At 37.3% G+C, this 19,404-nt stretch overlaps 1 protein-coding gene across 1 annotated transcript in view; it reads left to right on the forward strand.

Moving 5' to 3' along the window:
• The window catches only part of CFAP97 (cilia and flagella associated protein 97), a 30,759-nt gene that overhangs the window by 9,772 nt on the left and 1,583 nt on the right, over positions 1 to 19,404 (forward strand). Inside the window, exons 4-6 of the mRNA XM_071807632.1 lie at positions 10,083 to 10,345; positions 18,248 to 18,398; positions 19,089 to 19,212. Of these exons, the coding sequence (XP_071663733.1) occupies positions 10,083 to 10,345; positions 18,248 to 18,398; positions 19,089 to 19,212 (538 nt within the window). The remainder of the gene's footprint in view (positions 1 to 10,082; positions 10,346 to 18,247; positions 18,399 to 19,088; positions 19,213 to 19,404) is intronic.

Consider the following 19,404-nt stretch of genomic DNA (forward strand, 5'->3'; position numbering starts at 1 on the left):
CAACCTTCAAAATAGAAAGGCAGTCCAAAACTACATTGCATGATATATGAATACAAGCATATGTCATATTTAAACTTCTGGTAGGTTTTTTTGGATAATGAAGCAGAATCATTGAAATTCTTTTTCTGAACTAAGTGTTTGCCTTCTAGAATATCATAAAGTTGAGTAAAGGTATTTTAAAGAGAAAAATAACAGGTAATCTTTCCGAAAACTTGAGCAGTTGCTTCTTGCCAATAGATTTAATAAGTCTTAATAATGTAGAGAGAGAGAGAGATTTGTATCTCTTTCACTGCATTCATTGCAAACCTTTGTCGTATGGGTTGAGAATATACTGGATGATCTCATGTATCTATTTTAAGGTCCACACAGTGCTTTTGTGCTTGTTTTCATGGACCAGAGTTTTCCATAGTAAATTCTATAGAATAAAAGAGGCTTGGCTCAAATCTACTGATCTCAGGAGAGGAAAGCTTCCTAGTTCACGTCTGGTGCATTTCAACCCAAGTTTGGCCTATTGCTGTAGGTTTGGCATGACTAGAACTGCATGTCTTGTCTGTCTTCACATATTGCCAGGCTGAGCCTATGGGGGGTAAGGATTCAAAATACATTGTAGGCATCATTTAACTTTCCTATGAGTAGAAATGAGAATTTCCATAAAAGTAAAATCCTACAGATGGATAGAAAAGCAAAACTAGCCATCAGGAAAGGTAGAGCTGATTTTCATCTCTGATAGTCCTCGTGCTCCAGCAACTCTTTTGTACTAGAAAAGTCTCAAACCACTTGTCAAAACGTGATGTTAGAAGAATTGTTGCTAGGCAATTAAAAGATGATGTCCTACATCTTCATTTGTTCCCTGATAGCAAGAAGCTATTTAATAACTGGTGATTATGGAAGAATCCATCTCATCCCTAGAACAAATGGGTATTATAGCTCCGGATAAGTATTCTCAGAGATGAATCTCTGTTTGGAGGTGTGTGGGGAGTTTTTTCCCAAAACTGAAAAACAGTTCTAAATAACAGTAATAAAGACTGAGTAATGAGAAGTAGAATTCATATAGTCTGGCAGCTAATGTTCCTGATTAACATGCATATTACTCCCAAGTGTGTCTCTGAATTGGCAAGCACAACATAGCTTAATTACTTTGAGTATTTTGAAGTTTAAATGGGACAGGATTATTAATGACGGAAAGTAACTAGTCTGGGAAAATAGGAGCGAATCTTATTCTGAGTTATTGCTTTCAGGTTTTTCTGTACTCATTAAAAAAAAAAAAAAAAAAAGAGGCAAATATTCTCCCCTAGTCTGCATGAAATTGGTCAGAACTGCACAGGCCTGAACATTGCTTCAGGTGAGAGCAGGATAAGACCAGACCTGGGTGTATGGAAGAGGATTTACATGATCATCAGGATGTCTCCAATTTTGTTATAAAGTATAATATTCCAGTAGTCTATACTGGTGAAGAATTTAGTTTAAATTTTTTGTCAAATACGCTTGTAATATTTGTAAATGCTTGTAAGCATTTACAGCAGTTATGTGAGTTTGATTTCCCAAGGTCCCCAGAAACTTGCAAAATTTCAGTGTGATCTGTTACTGTGTTGTTTTAGGGGGCTTTCAGTGATTAATTTTGTACAGTTCAATGCATTGGTAATGTGAACATTTGGGAAGACTAGAATCTCTTGTATTAAAAATGAATCAGAAGAACAAAGAAAGGGAAGAAACCTGTTAAAAGTGCATGGTGTTCTAAGAATAAGTTTTGGATTAGAGCAAGACTCTGGTTATTAAGTAGCAAGGTATTTTCTGTATCTTAGAATAGCATTAACTTGAAGCATTTAGGAAAAATCTTGCAATTATATTAAAAAGGAGCTTAAATAGTTTTCCTCTGTATTATCTGCCATTGATACATATTGTACTCATATTGCAGACTATTCATTATTATAAACATTTTTTAAAAACACATTTAGATTAAAATAATTATCATGCCCTTACATCTCCTAAAGCTATGCTTGTTCTTGATTAAAAAGCCAAATTTTAAATTACGCTATTTTGAATAATTTAAAATCTCACAAATAAAAATTTTAGTTGGAAATCTCATTGTTTCAATGCTCTGTATTTCACTTTGAATTATTTTTAGGTGAGTATTGCTGTGCAGTGTTACCACTGGTTTTTAGAAATATTCTTTAGTGACTTGAACTCTGAACAAGAGATTGATAAAGATATGTGATGACACTTGGTTACTAAATCTTAAAGTTGTTGTTTTATGTGTGCTTTCGCTGAAGTGAGCATTACCAGGTACTTCAGCTTGCTATGCAGCCTCTGTTCATCCCATGGAAAGTAACTGCACTAGTTTTAGTCAAAATGGCGCAAATCTATTTGGTAACAATAGCTGAGGGCAAAGTGGAGATTACGCTTGAAAACTGGCAAGAAGCAGGTTCTACATGTTGCCAAAAACAAAGCATATGAATGTAGTCCTTGTGTTGGCATTGATTAGACAGGAGTCGAGCCCTGCTTCAAAGGGGAGGAGCACGTACAATAAACTGTGCAGTTTCCAGAACCCGCGGATTGTGTGGCTGTACCAATGTGTCTTTGCATTCGTGCTGATGGAGGAGCAGCATGTGAACATAGAAGCATTTCTACATAAATATAAATTTACAGAAACATAAATGCATTTTTACAGACAGAAGTCAATGTAATGAAATTATGTAAGCCTCCCAAACAATGCCAAGACTGTCATGTAGCTGACTGTTGTCATTGCCATGCATGACTGTATGAACTATTGTAGCACTGTGGAGTTGGGCAGCCTTGCTGCTTAGGAATTCAAATATCAGTGTGGCCAAGAACATAGGTACCCACAATTTCAGTTACTCAGGGTTAGTAGGGTTTATATTTTACAGGCCTCTCATCACTGTTTCGTTTCTTCCACCACCTGCATGGAAAAAATACAGGTGTGATTATGATTTTTCAGGTGGAAATACAGTTCTTCAGTTGTTTCATGATGTAATATAGATTTCTGTATGTAATGCTTTTGTGAGTTAATGCTACTTCCACAACCTTGAAGATCTTCTGGAAAATTAATAACTAACTCAGAGCGATATTCAAAACCCATAATAATAAATGTCAGAGTTATCTCCTCTGCTGTACTCTTGAGTAATCTGAACACAAAAAGATAATTAAATATGCCAATGCAAAGAAATAGGTTGTCAAAAATCAGTTTGGTAAGACTTCATGTAAGAAAGTTATTAAAAAAACCTGGAAAACTTTCTGGCGCTGTTTTGCTTGGTCCTGTGTATTGATCCAGTGTCCCATATAATTGTAAGGAACTGAGGTTACACACATGAAGGGATGGGTTAAGCATACATATGCTACAGACTTAGTTTCTGTCTTTAGACAAGTCTCTTGATTTCTGTAGTTTAGAACAGTGTGGCATGCTAAAACTGCTGTCTCTATCTAAATTTGTGTTGGGTATCAATGCAGTGGTGATGGGATTGCACACGATATGTAGAGTGCTGAAGAATTTAGCACTTTGTGTTTTCTTCTTTGTAAAATGGGGTTTTACAAAAGTGTCTGTGAGAATTAGGCTGTAAATCCATGGTATTAGCTATAATTAACTTGAAGAGGTGGTGTGATGGGGTAAGTAGGACAATGGGCCACAGGCTGAAGACCTGACGCTCCTTGACGCGCTCATTTATAATGCTCTCTGATAAATCTTCTTGCCTCTTCTGTGCCTTAGATTTTCTGTTGTAAAATAGTCAGAGCTCACTCGGTGAAAGCACTGTGATATAAATATCATTATTATTCAAGTAGAAAACTAAATAGCAGCTTTAACTGAACATGTAGCAATTGCTTTAACTTTTTTCTTCCATAATTTGTCACTCTGGAAATAAGGTTTTTTTATAACTGAAATTTTATCTTCTTAGGAATATGTTATCTGTGTGCTCATTCGTGCTGAACTAGTGTAGTTGTAGAATAGCTGTTCAACAATATATACATTAGAAGTAGACTCTTAAATATATACATAAACATGAGAACTCTGCAGCTGGACTAAATATGTGTGGCTTTTTCACTAAGTTTTTTTTTTTTTTAGTTTGTGTGTTCACAGTTTTAACTGATTGTGTATGTGTATACATATGCATTGATTTTGCAGGTCTAGTAACTCATGTTGAGGTAGAAGAGCAATTATCAGCTTATTCTGATACTTAGATTTTGAAAATCTTTAAGATTGTGAAGACATCTGGACTTTTCCAATATCCATAGGAAAATGTGTAAATTTTGGGAAAAAACATCTGTACCTGTAAGGTATTTGTTGTCTTTCTCACGGCATCAAGGAATGACTAGCAGTCCTATTTAGGGTAAGTTATTCAAGAGGGAAACTTACACTTGAAAAGCACAATCTCCTTTTCTTCAAATAACATCAAATCACAGATTCTCAAAAATCTTCTTTAAAGAGTTCTGTGACATGGAATAATGGGTATTCTAGGAAAGATTTTTTTGGAGGTACTACAGGGAAATAATTTTAGACTGAAACTATTAGAAATCTATGAAGAATTGTGATTTAATCCTTTTGTGTTTTACAGTTGTGTTACAGAAGTGGTAGTGGAGCAGGGAAACTCAAAAGTGTAAGCACTAATGTAATGCATCTTCCTCTGCTGGGATTGCAACAGTTACACTGAAATGTGCATGATTTTAATTTTAGATTTAATACCATTAGGACAGCTGGATCACCCTGTCTTAATGCATTTGACTTGCTAATTATAATTTGTGTTTTATAGAAGGTTTGGTCTTTCTCACTCTGCAAGGTCATTTCAATGCTTACAAATTGAAAGCAAATAAACAGTTTGTTTATTGCTTAAAAGAAAGTCAGGTGTCTCTCCATGGAAACCAGCCTTCATAGAAATCCTGTGAACACCAGAAGAGTTTTCTTTTACTGCTTACGAGTAAATGAGAAGTAGAACTGCACACTCTGCAGGTCTTTATGCAAATGCTGCTGCTTGTTTATCCCCCTCCCCCAAATTATTGATTTATGGTCTGGCTGACAATTAAGTGGTAAATAGGGATTTAGTTTAAATACTTATTACGCACTGATAGAGTAGGAAGCTACATGTAAATCTTATTTAATTGTTCCAAGACTTAGTAACTCTTTAGAACCTTAAATCGTAACCATAAACTGTAGTGTTGCCTCATGTTGTCATTGGCCACTGCAAAAACAGTCAGATAAACCAGTGAAACACTTCTGCTTTTTGATTAGTGTGAGTGCGTTGTTAAATAAATCATTGAAATGACTTTGAAACTTGAATATTTGAGTTGTATAACACTACCTGTACTGTTTAATAGTGTTTAGAATAAATGCATTTACCTCTTAAATGGGGTATTGATATTTTTTTGTGTATTGGTGGTGAATTATCCCTGTTTTTGTAGGCTTGTGCTGAGCTCAGTTAGACACCTACTGCCTTTGCCGTGAAAGCAACGCAGTTGCCAGTATGTTGAAGCACATTCAGTGCATGTTGGATATACATGCCTGCTGTGAATTACATGAGTTTCTGCCATAGTGAGTGTGCAGAGGATAGGAATGCATTGCTGTTTAAGTGGTGTTCTCCAGAGTGCAGCTTGGACAGTTTTTCAGCCAGGTAACTCCGGAGCTAGTGGAAACAATTACTGCTGATTTGAAGGTCTAGGGTCAGAAGCCTAATTGTGGATCGTGGAAATAGTGTCGTCCCTGCTTCAGAAAGACCCACAGAACCTTTTGCTTGCTGCTTTGTTAGATTGCTACTGCGGTTTATTTGAGCATCATTTAAGGATCAGTGATTTCATGGATGCCCCCCACCTTCTGCTTGTTTTGTTAGGAACAAGCACTGAACTCTATTATTAGTGATTCTCTTTCCATAAGTGGCACAGCATCCGTTTTGTTGCTTTTTTTACTAAAGTTTTCAACTCTCCTGTTATGCTGTTCCTAAGGAGATTCATGTTGTATTTGCTGTGATTTAAAAGAGGTTGTCTATGGCTATGCTTCAGTCAGTTATGGTTAGTTTTGAAGAGGTCTTTGCAGCTTAAATTCTTCCTTAACATAGATCTTAACTAGAAAAAACACAACTGTAATTTATTAACATATTGGCTTGAAGAACCGTAAAACAACTACTCTTAATGTGTTATCTGATTCAATGCATTGGGGTATTGCAGCATTGTTGCTGCGAAGAGCTCGTTGTGGAATTTCGAGTGTGGTTCTTTCTTAGGTCATACAGAAGGCTAACTATAAAAAGATAGTTGAGGAACTGAAGAAGCTAGTGAGGAACTAGAGTTTTAGACTGATCTTTTTCCCACATCTTGTTAAAAACCTGCTGCTGCTCATGTTGTAGTTGGTCTGAACTTTTGTTGCAAAATTCATCAATCTTCTGTAATTCAACAAAATATCAAGGGAGTTGTTACTGGGGTTTGGCAATCTTCTGCTCAGGATTCACTGAATAACTTCACAGCAGAACCTTCATGATGGGCTTAGTGCTTCTGCTTTATCAATATGTTTCTTTTGAGTTGTGATACACTTGATACTATCACTGCTAGCAAGCCCTTAACTTCAAAATTCGTTAGAAAGCTGTTGGCAATAGTAAGGTCAGTTTCTACAATAAGTAAATATAAATAATAAATACTAATGAGGCTGAGAATGGACAACATACTGAAGAAAGTGGTCTGGAGTCTCCTCTGCATGCCACAGGTGGGAAAACCTGTCTTTGTGGTGAGGCGATAAAAGGTGTGGGTGAGGTACTGTAGAAAGAAAATATATTGAAAGGAAAAAAGACTTATGAGAGATTAAGGAGGGGAGGAAGAAAGAAGAGATGAATGGGAAAAAAAAAGGTTTTCTGTGTTGGGGGGCTGTGATTGAAGAAACTGGAAGGTGAGAGTCAAGTTAGTAAAATTTTGTCATATTTACTCACATATGTAAGTAGTAGTGTTCAGTAGAGCAATGCATGGAAATGTACATAGATACATATTTACACTGGCTGCCAGAGAGCTTCTGGTAAAATACCAGTGATGTTTAATGCTGCAGAAGTTCCACACCGCTGCCCATGAGAGATTGGAGTGACCCAGAGCTTGTTGAGCCCTGCTGCAGGGCTCCTGAAGCAGCATTTCTAAAATGCTTCCTGACCAGCATTGAGAGGAAAGGGAAAGGTGTTTGTTCCGTGCCATTGCTCTGGTCTTGTGTGTGGTGTTTTGTGTGTGTGTGGTTTTGGTTTGGTTGGTGGTGGTGGTTGTTTTTAGAGTTTTTTTAGTCACAGCTGGTAGGGGTTTACTGTGTATAGTTCATAGCTGCATCTGAAGAGTATCCACTCTCCACCAAAGTATATAGTCAGCTTTAAAACAATCATGTACCAGCAAAGACAGGAAACTTGTGTTTCTAATTAAAAATGTCCTCATTCAGAATGTTGTTGCTTTAAATGGAATTTTACTAGTTCACACATTTCACAGAAAAAAAAAAAAGAGCGGTTTGGAATTTGCACTGACAGTTACCCAGAAGCTGAAATGCCTCTTGTAAGAGACTGCATCACCAAGAGCATTTGTGCCACAAAGCTGGGTCAGGACTTCAGTTGAACAACTATTCTTTGCCACAATCTGATTTTCACTCTTGTATATGATATGCAGTCTTGTTTAACCTTTGTGAAGCTATGGATGTAAGGCAAAAGATGAAAATACCTTTCATAGCTTCATAATAATATGATTATCAATTATGTAAAGTGATACATAATAAATATCTTCTTCAGATGGTTGTTCAAATCACTTTTTTCTAACTGTGTTCTGCAGTGCTGGTTTTGCATATTCCCATAAGGACATATTATTTTTTACTGAGAAAGTACACTGCAGCTGGATGTTACCATGTGAATTGTGTGACTCTAGTCATTTTCTGTGTGTTTCTTTTTGTCCTTTGTAGGTGTATCCAGATGAGTCTCATCCCAGGTTTGTCTCCTCAAATGGTGTTCCTGGCTGTACTAGTTTTCCCCTTAGAGTGACTTACTAAATTGTAAAGATGCTTTTCAAGACATTTATACTTCATTAACCTGTTGGCACACTTGATTCTGTGGTATTTTGCATTGTGTCTTGGTTTTGAGGTGATTTGCAACTTTTCTTGACAAAGTAAACTAGTATTTGCTAGTGTGAACAACCTCACAGAGCTGCCGGGGGCAGTTCTTGCTTATATTGACAAATGTTCTGATGGTGGAAGCTTACTAATTTCCAGAGGAATGTTGACATTTATTAGCTGTTTGGATTTTCACTTCTAGCTACTGTTTCTCGAAGACAGTAGCAACATATGCTTGCATCAATTCTGGAATAAACACAGTTAAGATGCTGCAAGAAAGTTTTTGTTTCGTTTTGAAGTAAGAATAAGCTTGTCATTCTTTGAGGTTTTTAAGCTATTAAAGGTTGCCTCAGACATACCTCACCAAAAAATTGCTGATGTGGAAGTGTTTGCTGCAGAAATATTACTGCATACTTGGTTTTTTTATTTCTGCTTTTCTCAAAGCTCCTGCTTTGGATGCTTGTTTTGCTTTTGTGAAACTTTTAGGGGTGAAAGAGGCGGCGGGGGAGGATTTCTGGGGGCACTGTGATATTGGAGGAATGTGTAGAATGGCTTGAGTAGGGCTTCCTGGTCTGTGTCTCAATTCGAAAAATCTTTGATCTAACCTGGTGCTGCCATTCCTGTACCATAGATAATGCAGTCGTTTGGGGTAATACCATGACAGCAAAGCTCTTAAAACAGTTGCCAGAAGATCTGCTGCAGAGCTTTAGAAAGCAAAGACTCGAAAATAGGTCAAGAGCAAAGCTCCACTGGAACTGTAATAAGCATAGCTTGCTCTGGCTAAGAGTGAAATTTTTCAGTTATTTTATCTTACAATTGTGCGAGTCTGTCTTGCTGTGCATTTTCAAGTGTGTGTTCTTTGTTCTTTTGTCTTGAAACCTCATATCCAGGTTTAATTTGCTGTTTTTCTTTCACTGATCTAGATTGCCAGGCCCCAGTGATTTTTCTTCTGTTCTATATGCTCACTCATTTCTCTTCATCCATTAAATTGAATTTTCATCTTTCCCTTTGGAATTCCTGCACCGATGTGATGTAGGATTGCTTCAGGAGCAAAAGATCAACAAAATCACTTGAGGAAATGCATTTTGTTTCTCTGAGTCATACTTCCCCAGTGTCAGTTTTCTATCTGAAACAGCATTTCTGTTCTGCTGTTCAGCTGAGGCAGATATTTTAGATATCTTTGGAGCACACTTTAAATCTCTTGCCACATGCAAACATCTAAATACTAATTTTTGTTTTAATTCTTGCTTCTCTAAGTTATTTCTAGTCCCGGCTTCCTGAAGCTGTGTTTTGTGTTGCTTGGAAAACTTCTCTGCTTTTATTGGTGCTACAGATTATACCACTGTGGTAATGATTATGTTCAATGTAGCCTTCATGCTGTGTAATGGTAGCCCCATTAGCATGTATAGATATATAATTGCTTATGCTGATTGCTTGTGCCATAGTAACTATAGTGTAAGTATTTGAGGATGCGAGTCTGAGCATATTTTGTCAATGTAGAAGCTGGATAAGCATACTGGTAAAGGTAGAGATCAAGGGTGGTCAGAGTCCAAGGGAGGATCAGGAATACTGACCATGCAGAAGAAATGACTGTGCGCATGAGGGTGATTTATGTTCTGATTTCTAAATAACAGATATATTCTACACAAATGCTTACAAAGTGTCTGTGTGCATATCGCTGATTGTCTTATATTGCTCAGTTGTTTGCTGCATCTGTTAATTTCTTCTGGATTAATGGTCATAAATGGGAGGAGAGGGATTCCTAGTGAGAAACAAGCAGATTGGCTTTAACCAAGCCAAAATTAGACTTAATTTTGCTTGTGAAACTTGTGTAAGATCTGTACTGAGGACAACTGAGTATCCCTGAAAAGTTTTGAAATGCATAAACCCGAAATTCAGATGGGGGGATGTGAAATGTACCTTTGTTTTGAAGGTCTGTAAATAAATCCTAATAACAGAATGCAAGGTTTTGTAATTGTCTTTTTTTTTTTTTTTTAATCTGAGCATTTTACTTTTTGCCATTGTAAAGCTTTCCTACAGTTGGAGAAAAAAGAAAAAAAACTAACCATCGATCAGCCATCTAGAGGAACAAGGAAAAATTATTCTTTCACTAATGAAGAAGTAAGACAGATTGATCGGGAAAACCAAAGGTTGCTAAAAGAGCTGTCCAGACAGTCTGCAAAGCCGAGGAGTACCACTGCATTGAAGAAGTCAGCTGTACCGCCTCCTAAGTTGTACCACACTGCCCTCAACAGGCAAAAAGAGCAGCAAAGAATTGAAAGAGAAAACCTGGTAAGTTTTGAGAACTGATTTGGATCAGTAAATTGAGAAGGACTGTGTTGTCAGATGAAGTACTGATAAAAACTTACAAAACTGGTAAGGCAGCACTTGGAGCTTTACTGCAGTAAGTCTGCAATGCATTTCCTTTACTATGCTGCTTGCATAATTGTTTGTGGGTTGTGGGGGGGAATAATTTTTTTTTCAGATGAAAATAGGTTTTACTTTCTGTGAGTTCACTTTAGTATCATTCAGTGTAAGAGGAACAGCCATTGTTGTTAAAATGCTCATAGCTTTGGATAGCAGTCTAACTCTATTCATCCTGCTTCACACGATACTAGTCTCAAGAACAGGTTTGCAAAAAAATACAGCAATCAGTATGATAGCATCAAACCCATTATATTTGAAATACAGAGGATACAATGTGAATGTCAGTTTTGGTTTTTTACCCATTTTATAGTTATTCATCTCTTTCAATATTTGTAGCACTCTGCTTGTCACAGTGTTTGAATATAATGGCAATGGCAATAACTTTAGTAGAAAACAGAAATTCAGACTCATAATGATATTGGTAGAGTTGTCAAATAAAAATAATGCTGCTTTGAGTAAGATTTTTAGTGATTGAATTGTAATACATATAATGACATTTTCATATATTCTAATTGTTCATTAGTGTGTTTGAAAATGAGAAAATATAGTTGAAATATTTCAAAAATTTATAGTGGAAGTAATTTATTCACTTTTTTCTTCTATGTAAGTGTAGGTTGCTATTTGCTTTTATACAGATAGGTATAGATTCAACATGTAAAAAGTCTAAGGGACCTATTCAGGAAAATCTGTTGGCTTTTAGATCTTCCAGCTTTCAGGCATCCTGATTGGTTCCTACTTAGAAAAGTTAACATTCTCCCCAGCTTCACTAAACTGCAGTTAACTAAAAGAATGTTCTGCTTCACACTCTGAAAGAATTTGGCATCAATACTTGTGTGATACTTCTCATTGTTTGGGGAAGAAATGTTTTTAGGCTTTGGTGTTTTTAGGTTGGTAGCAGGGCTTTCTTCATGTGTTGTGGTTTCTGTTGTTGTTTCTTGTTTATTAAGACGTTGAAAGCAGGATTTGCACTTCCATGTGAACATAGATAATAGGAGCGTACTCTTAGGCTATGGGGAAGAAGTGCTGTGTCACAGTCACATCCAATCTAATAGTCATATGCTGTTCTACATAGAACAATAGACAATTACAGTAATAGTAATGTGTATGATATTTTACAATACACTTGTTTACTCAAACCCACAAACCTTGTCTCTTTTGATATGTTGCAACATTTTGTCTAAGAATGCCTTGCCTTTGCAAGTTTTGAATCAAAAATTCAGCAAACCTAAACACATACAGTCATTTCACACATTGCTGTTGTAGTACATGTTAGAGATAAATGGTGGTTGTTTGCAGTCTGAGTAATAATATCCTTCATTTCCTTATTAATTTATGCTTTAGTTGTTGTCGTCAGCAACATGAGTAGATGTGTTTGACATTAGAATCATTTCTTACCACTTATGTTAGCACATCATGCTATTTTAGGCTATAAAAACATTCAGGATGATATATTCTGCTCCTCTTTCAGAACAGTGATTCATCAGTACAGGTCTTACATCTTGTTTAACATTTCTATCATTTTTGAGCAATTCTGTTTACTTTTCTATTCTGTTTGAAGTGTATGTGCACCTAGAATTGTAACATTGATTTTTCTAGCACTTTCTTTTGGGATTACGAGTATGACATGCTTTTCTCAGAGACTGTAAATGAAAGAGCTGACCTGTCCTGCCCATTGATGAGAGTTTTTTGTTTTATACAGATAAAAGTATGTGCTTTATGAACTTTGTTTTCTTCTGGTCAGCAGCTTTACTTACCATTGTAGATTGAGGAGCTGGAATTCCATGGAAATTCCTTATCAGTCTTTCTTCTGTTACTTGGCAGGAGTTTTTTTCTTATGTAAGGCCTGAGGTACTGCATGCAGGATATGCTGCTTGATGATACACTTTTGCAAAATATTTGTTGGAGAAGGATGCAGGGTTTTATAAATAAATCAAGAATAGAAATCTGAAACAGTAGCCTGTGCAGGAGGTCAAAGAGTTTTCATGCAGAGATATATATATTATTTTTTTCCCCATTGGATTACAGCTTGTATAATTTCTTGTTCTGAAGTTCACACCTTGTCTAGGGAAAACTTTCACTTGTTCTGCTAGAACATTCTTGGAGTAATGTCTATATTTACAATTATCAGAAAGCTAAATTTCTGGTGTGGTCATGTGGCACTGGAGGTGATGCAGGGCAAGTAATTAAAATATTAGGAGACTAAAGAGGAATTAAGCAGTTTGGTGCTCTCTAGCTTTGTGAGAGGGTGCAAGGAAGTACAGGGAATATCTCTTTCTCTCACAGACTACAAAGAGCCATGATGGAATAAAATAGTGCATTGCTCCAAAGAACAGTAGTTATAAAGTAGCAATTAGCAATTTGTGGAAAAAGTACAATTAGCAAAATGTGTTGCCATTAAAACCACTGTAAGAATTGCTGCTTTTGGCCGTGACATGTGGAACACGTTTGATTGCTTATTTGAGCCAGCAAGAACAGTGTGTCTCTTGCCAATAGAGGATGCTGCTGATTCAGAAAACATTCTGCCGTTGTGTCTGAAGATACTTCCAACCCCATCTCCTCTCCAGTGGAAAGGAACATAAGTGCAACTGATCTGTTACTTTTTTTCCCATGTCTGCATGTATGTGTCTCTATGTTGACATATTAATTGTTATTTCTACCAGTATAAGGTACCCAACTTTATAGACTGGACACTATACACCATTTAAACTTCTAATGGTTTCTTTGTACGATGCAAAAATCTATATGGGTACATACAGGTAATTATTTGGGGACCTTGAAATAGAGATTTGCAGCCAGTACACTATTTTTTAGTTACTTCCTCTAAACTTAGAAATAGTTCGTATCTGTTTGTTGGGATTTGGGTGGGTGGGTGTTTGTATGTTTTAGGGATTTGTTTGGTTATTTTTTGTTTGGTTGGTTTTTGTTTTTTGTTTGTTTGTTTTTTTCCTTGTCATTTTTCTTAATTGACTAGGATTTAGGTGTTAGATGACCTTAGTGAGCTAAGCTGTTGTGTTCAGCCAAGTTCCTAGGGAGCAAGCGGCCTTTTGAGTTCACACTGGAAGTTCACTGGAAGATCTGAGCAGGTCTAGGAGAGCAGCTGTCAAACCTTAGATCGAGGGGGATTAGGGTATTCTCCTTTTCTGTGGATATTTGGTCTTTCTATGCATCCCTGTGTGTTTTTCCTACCCCTTACTCTTATGACTCAGAGCACGTTGTGGTTCATTCCCCCACCTCATACTCCTCCAAGATGTACCCTAAGCCCCAGCTGATCCGACTCTGGTCCCAGTTCCAGTATAGTCACCTTCCCACACAAATTTTTAAAATCACTTTGTTTCTCTGCAAAGGCTGTCTTTTTCTTTTCACCTGCTTGGTTCCCATAGATGTGTGTGCTGCAGATGTTATTAATGCTTCTTCTCACTGCTTGCTCTGGTCATTGTGGCCTCTACCAGCACAGAGATCCTTCAGCCAAACTGGTTCCCTTTTCTTGCAGTCTGGGCTCCCTTTGTCTTGCTGGAAAACCCGAACCTCCTTTAGAAATGAGGGTACTGTACTGCTAGAAATTAATGTATATTCATTTGTCTCCTCTTGATTTAATGGTGCTGTTGGGCTGTGGTAATTGGATGGGGAGAAAAGGGCAAGGGAGGGCTAATGCCTGCAGCCATCCCCCTAATGGGCTGCCATCACATACAAAGAATTGACCTTACCTGGAGCCGCAGCCTTCAGCCCTGAGCTGCACCGCACCTGCCCTGCCATCTCTTTGTGCTGCAACCAGGGGGAGAACTTCTAGGCACAGAAAGGAACAGGATGGGGAAGGCAGTAGTCCATCAGGACTGTGCCTGGGCACCTGGTACTTTCCTTCCTCAGTGTCTTGCACTCTGCTTTTCCTCTGCCTTCCCTTGTCCTGTCCGCAAGGACCACCCCCAGGTCTGAAAGCATCAGGCCTCAGCTGCTGCATACTTAATGTGGTTGTAGAAAGGATGCCAAGGTTGTGTGGCCTTACTGGTCTCAGTCTGGAGGAAAAAGCTGTAGGGAATGCAGTGAAAGAGTCATCTTCTGGGTCATCTTAGCTCAGGAATGTTCATGTTGTGTTGGTAGCTCCTTAGAAACAAAAGCACACAAGTTTTATAAGATATTTTCACTTACTGGGTTCAAAGTCATTGTATACCAAGGCTAAAGACAAAGTATCGGTAGTTCCTCAGATTACAAAGTGCTGTGCGAAAAATAAATGTTTCCATGGTCTTTTCATCAGGGGAAGCTGTCAGGATGTGGGACTGGCACACAGATGTGCCTGGCTTAGAATATGATATGCTGCAGTACAGTGCAAATATAGTGCAATTCTGTGATCATAGTATGTAGGAAATATAGGTGCTTTGTGGTCAGATTTTTTGTGGTCTGCTGATTCCTGACTCAGACTCAAGATTCCTGAACACTGCTGTGGTAATGATAATAAAGATTGACTAACTGGCAGGTTTAAGGAAAGTTATGTTTATTTTGCACACTGCTCAATTTTGTGTGGGGGGATCGTTTTTTTCGTTTTCATTTTTGTAATCTTAGTGCGCTTTGTGATAATGCCAGCCACATGTGAACTTGGTAGCTGTTCAGTTAAAAAGACTTTTCTGTAGATTCACGAACTTAAATTAGAGTTTGTCAGGTTAGAGCTAATTGATGCAACTAGCAATTCAAGAAAATTACAAATACTTGTACTGCTAAGAAGAGAAGGCTGTCCTTGAATGCACTGTTATCTTCTTTCCCCTCCCCCACCTGGACTCTGCAAAGGGACAGTGTGGTCGCTAACATCAGTGACATTAGAGGAGGCATAATATAAATAAATTTGAACAGCTGTCAAGGCACACTAGTCAGCTGGTTAGGATTCAAAGGAGGTGAAACTGAAGCCTTAGTGCATTTAAAAAGCAAAGTAAAACAAGAAAAGTAATGTTGTTTTACCCTCTCTCTGAACTCAATTTAGGAGTACTGCATTTTCAGTGTTATTTTTTCTTTCCTTTCCAACATAACTGCAGAAAAGTGTGTACTGCTTCTTTTTTCTCCTTCCTTTTCCTGGCAGCATTAGAATTAGCTTTAGTATTGTCTTGATATGCCTAAAGGTACATTAGCAGCATTTATCGTGGCCCACTGTATAGCAGGAATCTTTTGATACAAGGTTGGCTTCCTTTGTTCTCCAGTTGTTGGCAATCTGAAATTTTCTTCTGTCATTGACAATATGTATTTTAGTGTCTTTATAGATGCTAATCTATATCTAGATGCCTAGATTTAGAGAAGATTATCCTATTCTTAGAAGGTAATCATGCAGGAATACTTTGTGTTGTTTTTTTTCTTTTCTTATATTATTATTATTTTATTGTAAACTCAATGTTATAATATGTAAAAGATGATGGAGGAAATAGAAGCCTTGGGAGGCTTTTGCCAAGCTGGGAGGTCATCAATGATATGACAGAGCTCTGGCGACCTACAATGCAATTTAGAGCAACTGACATTCCTGCCATTAATGTCTGTTACTTTCTTTTTTCTTTTTTTTTTTATTACTTTAATCTGAGTGAGAATATATATTTGGTTCTGAAGACCTGGATTATGTTCTATGGTCGGATTCTTTGGTCATTATGATCAATGACAAAATTTCTACTTCCTTAGTGGTGCAGGAATAAGTATCCAGAGATTTAGCACTTCAAAAGAACAAGGAAAGTGACAGTGCTCTTCAGTTCATCTCTCAAAAGAAGAACACAATGAAAGAATTAGTAGATTTATATGTATAACTGAAAAAGAACATTTGTTCAAGGTACTCGTACTGTTGTACAAGGTAGTTTGTTAGTTAAGGACCTCAAGATTGTAGGGTTTGTAATAAAAGCATAAGAATTGGATTATTTCTGGATTGCAGATGTAATCGGTCAGGACTGCCATTTCAATGTGTTGCTGAGTTCCTTTCTGTAATGCAGCAGCCTGATCTCCAAACTGCAAAATTCACAACTGCAAATAGCATGCAAGTTAGTGTGCCCTTGGTACAGCAGAGGGCAAGGGAACTGCAGGAGCTGTTCTCTCATTCGTTAGAGGAGCTTTTCTTAGAACGGTTCTGCACCACAGAATCTGGATCTGCTCTTTGCTTTGCTCGGGGCTGTATCAAGACCAGTGTTAACCTATTCAAAATGTAATGTTCTAGTACTGAGAGAGGTCTCTTTTCTTGCTTTAATCATGGGGACTTGTTACTTGTCAAAATACAGGCATAAAAGCAAAAGCAGAATTGTATTTAGGCTGCAAGAAAGTGGGCCTATGTAAATATTATACGTTCAGAACCAAGCTTGACATTACTGCATTGTTAAGGTATAAAAATAATATGAAGCTGTTACAGTTGGAGTGCGAACTTGAAACATGCTCAACTTTCATAGGGAAGTCACTTCTACAATGTACCCGATCCATTTGTGATTGAACTGAATGTATTAAGAGCTTCCATTTTTAACATTGAAGGTAAAAAAGTGATCTCTGCAAGTCTAAATGTATGTAGTTGTGTTAAGAGATGCAGATGAAGTTGTGAGTAAAGTGTTGGATGTAACATTTAGAGACAAGTCTACCATTTCACATTCTGCAACTGGATTTAGCGAAGAGCTATTTCTAGCTGAAGTCCTTCCTTTGACTTTTGCTTGCTTGGGTATTTCCACTTGACGATGAACTGACTGGCACTTGATGCAAGCGCTTGTGACATATTGTGTCTGAGCCAAAATCACTTGTCATTTCTCTCTTGTGCACTCTGTGCAGGTTTCCAGTGCCTATGCGTAAACTACCAGGAGTTTGTAGATTCCTGTTACAACTAGACAATGACAACTGACATCCTCTGAATACTATACTATTTCCCAAGTCACTTTCTGCATTTTTTTATTCTTAAAAATAAATACATAAGTAAAAATCAATACCTAATTGAGAATGAGGAAGAATGTTTCATACAAAGAGCAGTTTAATGGCTGTACAAACAGATTCTTGATTTCTACCATGTAAGTATGCATCTAGACAATACATTCTTATTAACAGAGGTATTTTTAGTACTTTGGAGACTTGGGTAATCACAGTTTGCATTGTCTTTCATTGGTAGGATGCATGTCATAACCCTGACCAGCAATGGTTGTGTCATTGCCAAATGTTTGTAGATGATCAAATGAATTGAAATTAGTTAGGAGAGGGAACATATAGATCTATGCAAGGCAGGCATTGGGAGCAAGATATATTAAAAATGTGAAATTGTTAATTGGGAGTTGTATGTAGCTGAGTACTTTGAAATTTTTCCTGTCATCAGGTTTTCTATCTATAACAATTTCAACTAGAATTTCTGAAAAACCAACCAAACAAAAAAACCCCACGCCAAACACAAACAACCAACTTCTTACCCTCCCAAAAATTTAGAAGAGAGGAATAACCAAAGGTAGGATTAGGGGAATGCAGTCTGTCTACCCACCACCTTTACTATTGCCAAACAGATGTGTTGTTTCAAGCTGCCAAAGTAGAGAGAACTATGGGGTACTAAGGCTGTACTCAGCATAGAACTGATGATAGGTAAGGGATACTTACTGTTTGTGTCGTATTATAGCACTGAGAAAAGAATTGAATGTGAGCAGAATAGCCTGTGCTGGTCACCAGTGGAACAGTTCATGTTGTACAATGCTAAAAATTTGGGGGGTTCTTGCAGGTCAAATAAAAGCTGTGAATGTTTGTTTGTAGCTTCTCGTTCATTCTTTCTCTTTCTTGATGATATCTTTATTTGATATTAAGGCTTTCCTGAAAAGACTGGAAGCAGTGAAACCAACAGCTGGTATGAGGCGTTCTGAACAATTGATGGACTATCAGCGCCAGATGAGTTACCTAAGTTCTTCACCATCTGTAAGAAGAGGAAAATCTGCTTTCAGCCAGCTTAGTCCTTCGAGTAAGAACTTTGAAGCTGTAGATTCTTGCATTTTTTTGTATGTGTTTATGTTTTATAATTCAGAATTGTAAAGCACTTACTGCTAAGAATAGCAAATGAGTTCCTTTCTCTGTCTTCCTTTGGTCATTTATCTCACAGAAATCATTAAAGTGATTTTTCTTATCATACAAGAAGTATGATGACCATATGAATCATTTACCATCCTAAATTTCTAATAAATTATCTTGTTAATCATGTTTCCCAGGAAGGTCAGACAATCACTGTTATAAAGAAATATTTCCAATTTTGTGAGTACCCTTTACTGAAAGGAGAAGAGATGGAAAATAAAAAAAACAACACACAAAACCACAAAAAAAGGTTCAAATTCTCATTCAGAAAATGTGAATATACTGATAGTAGCCTTATTACTCACACAATTTTTGAGAGAAACATTCAGAAGCGAGTCACGGGTCCCCGTAGATCCATATGTGTCAGGTTACAAAACCTCAGCACTATGGCATAGGCTTCAGTTCTTTGTCCTGATCATTTACAAACAACTCATAACATTTTGTGTTGTATTCAGCATATTGTGGTTGGGTTTATTTTTTATAGTAAACTATGGTAATGAGTGTTGCAGTACTAAGAATGAAGTTTTCTGTTGTACTGAGCATAAGCATTCTTATTCCTCTTCTTGTGTGTGTGTGTGAACAGGAGGCACTTCAAGAGCATCTGCTGTACCAAGTACAATGAGCCAGAGGAATGAAAAACCTGTGTGTGATTCAGCCAGTGGGGCATTACAGAGACCTAAACCCACTAATGTTCGTGCTGCTTGGTTGTAAGTGCGTTCTTTGCTCTGCACTCTGAGATGATCCTCAGACTTCTGGTTTTAGTGCATTTGTAAATTCTATGTGCAAAAATATTTTCTGCATTGTTCAGTGATTAAAATGCATTGCAGTTGATACAATTGGCTAGAAAATGGTTTTAAGTGAACACTTTCACTTTTGTCAGTGTATTCCATGACAGGAAG

The sequence above is a fragment of the Patagioenas fasciata genome, chromosome 4 (genome assembly GCF_037038585.1).
Source record: "Patagioenas fasciata isolate bPatFas1 chromosome 4, bPatFas1.hap1, whole genome shotgun sequence".
Lineage (NCBI taxonomy): Eukaryota > Metazoa > Chordata > Aves > Columbiformes > Columbidae > Patagioenas > Patagioenas fasciata.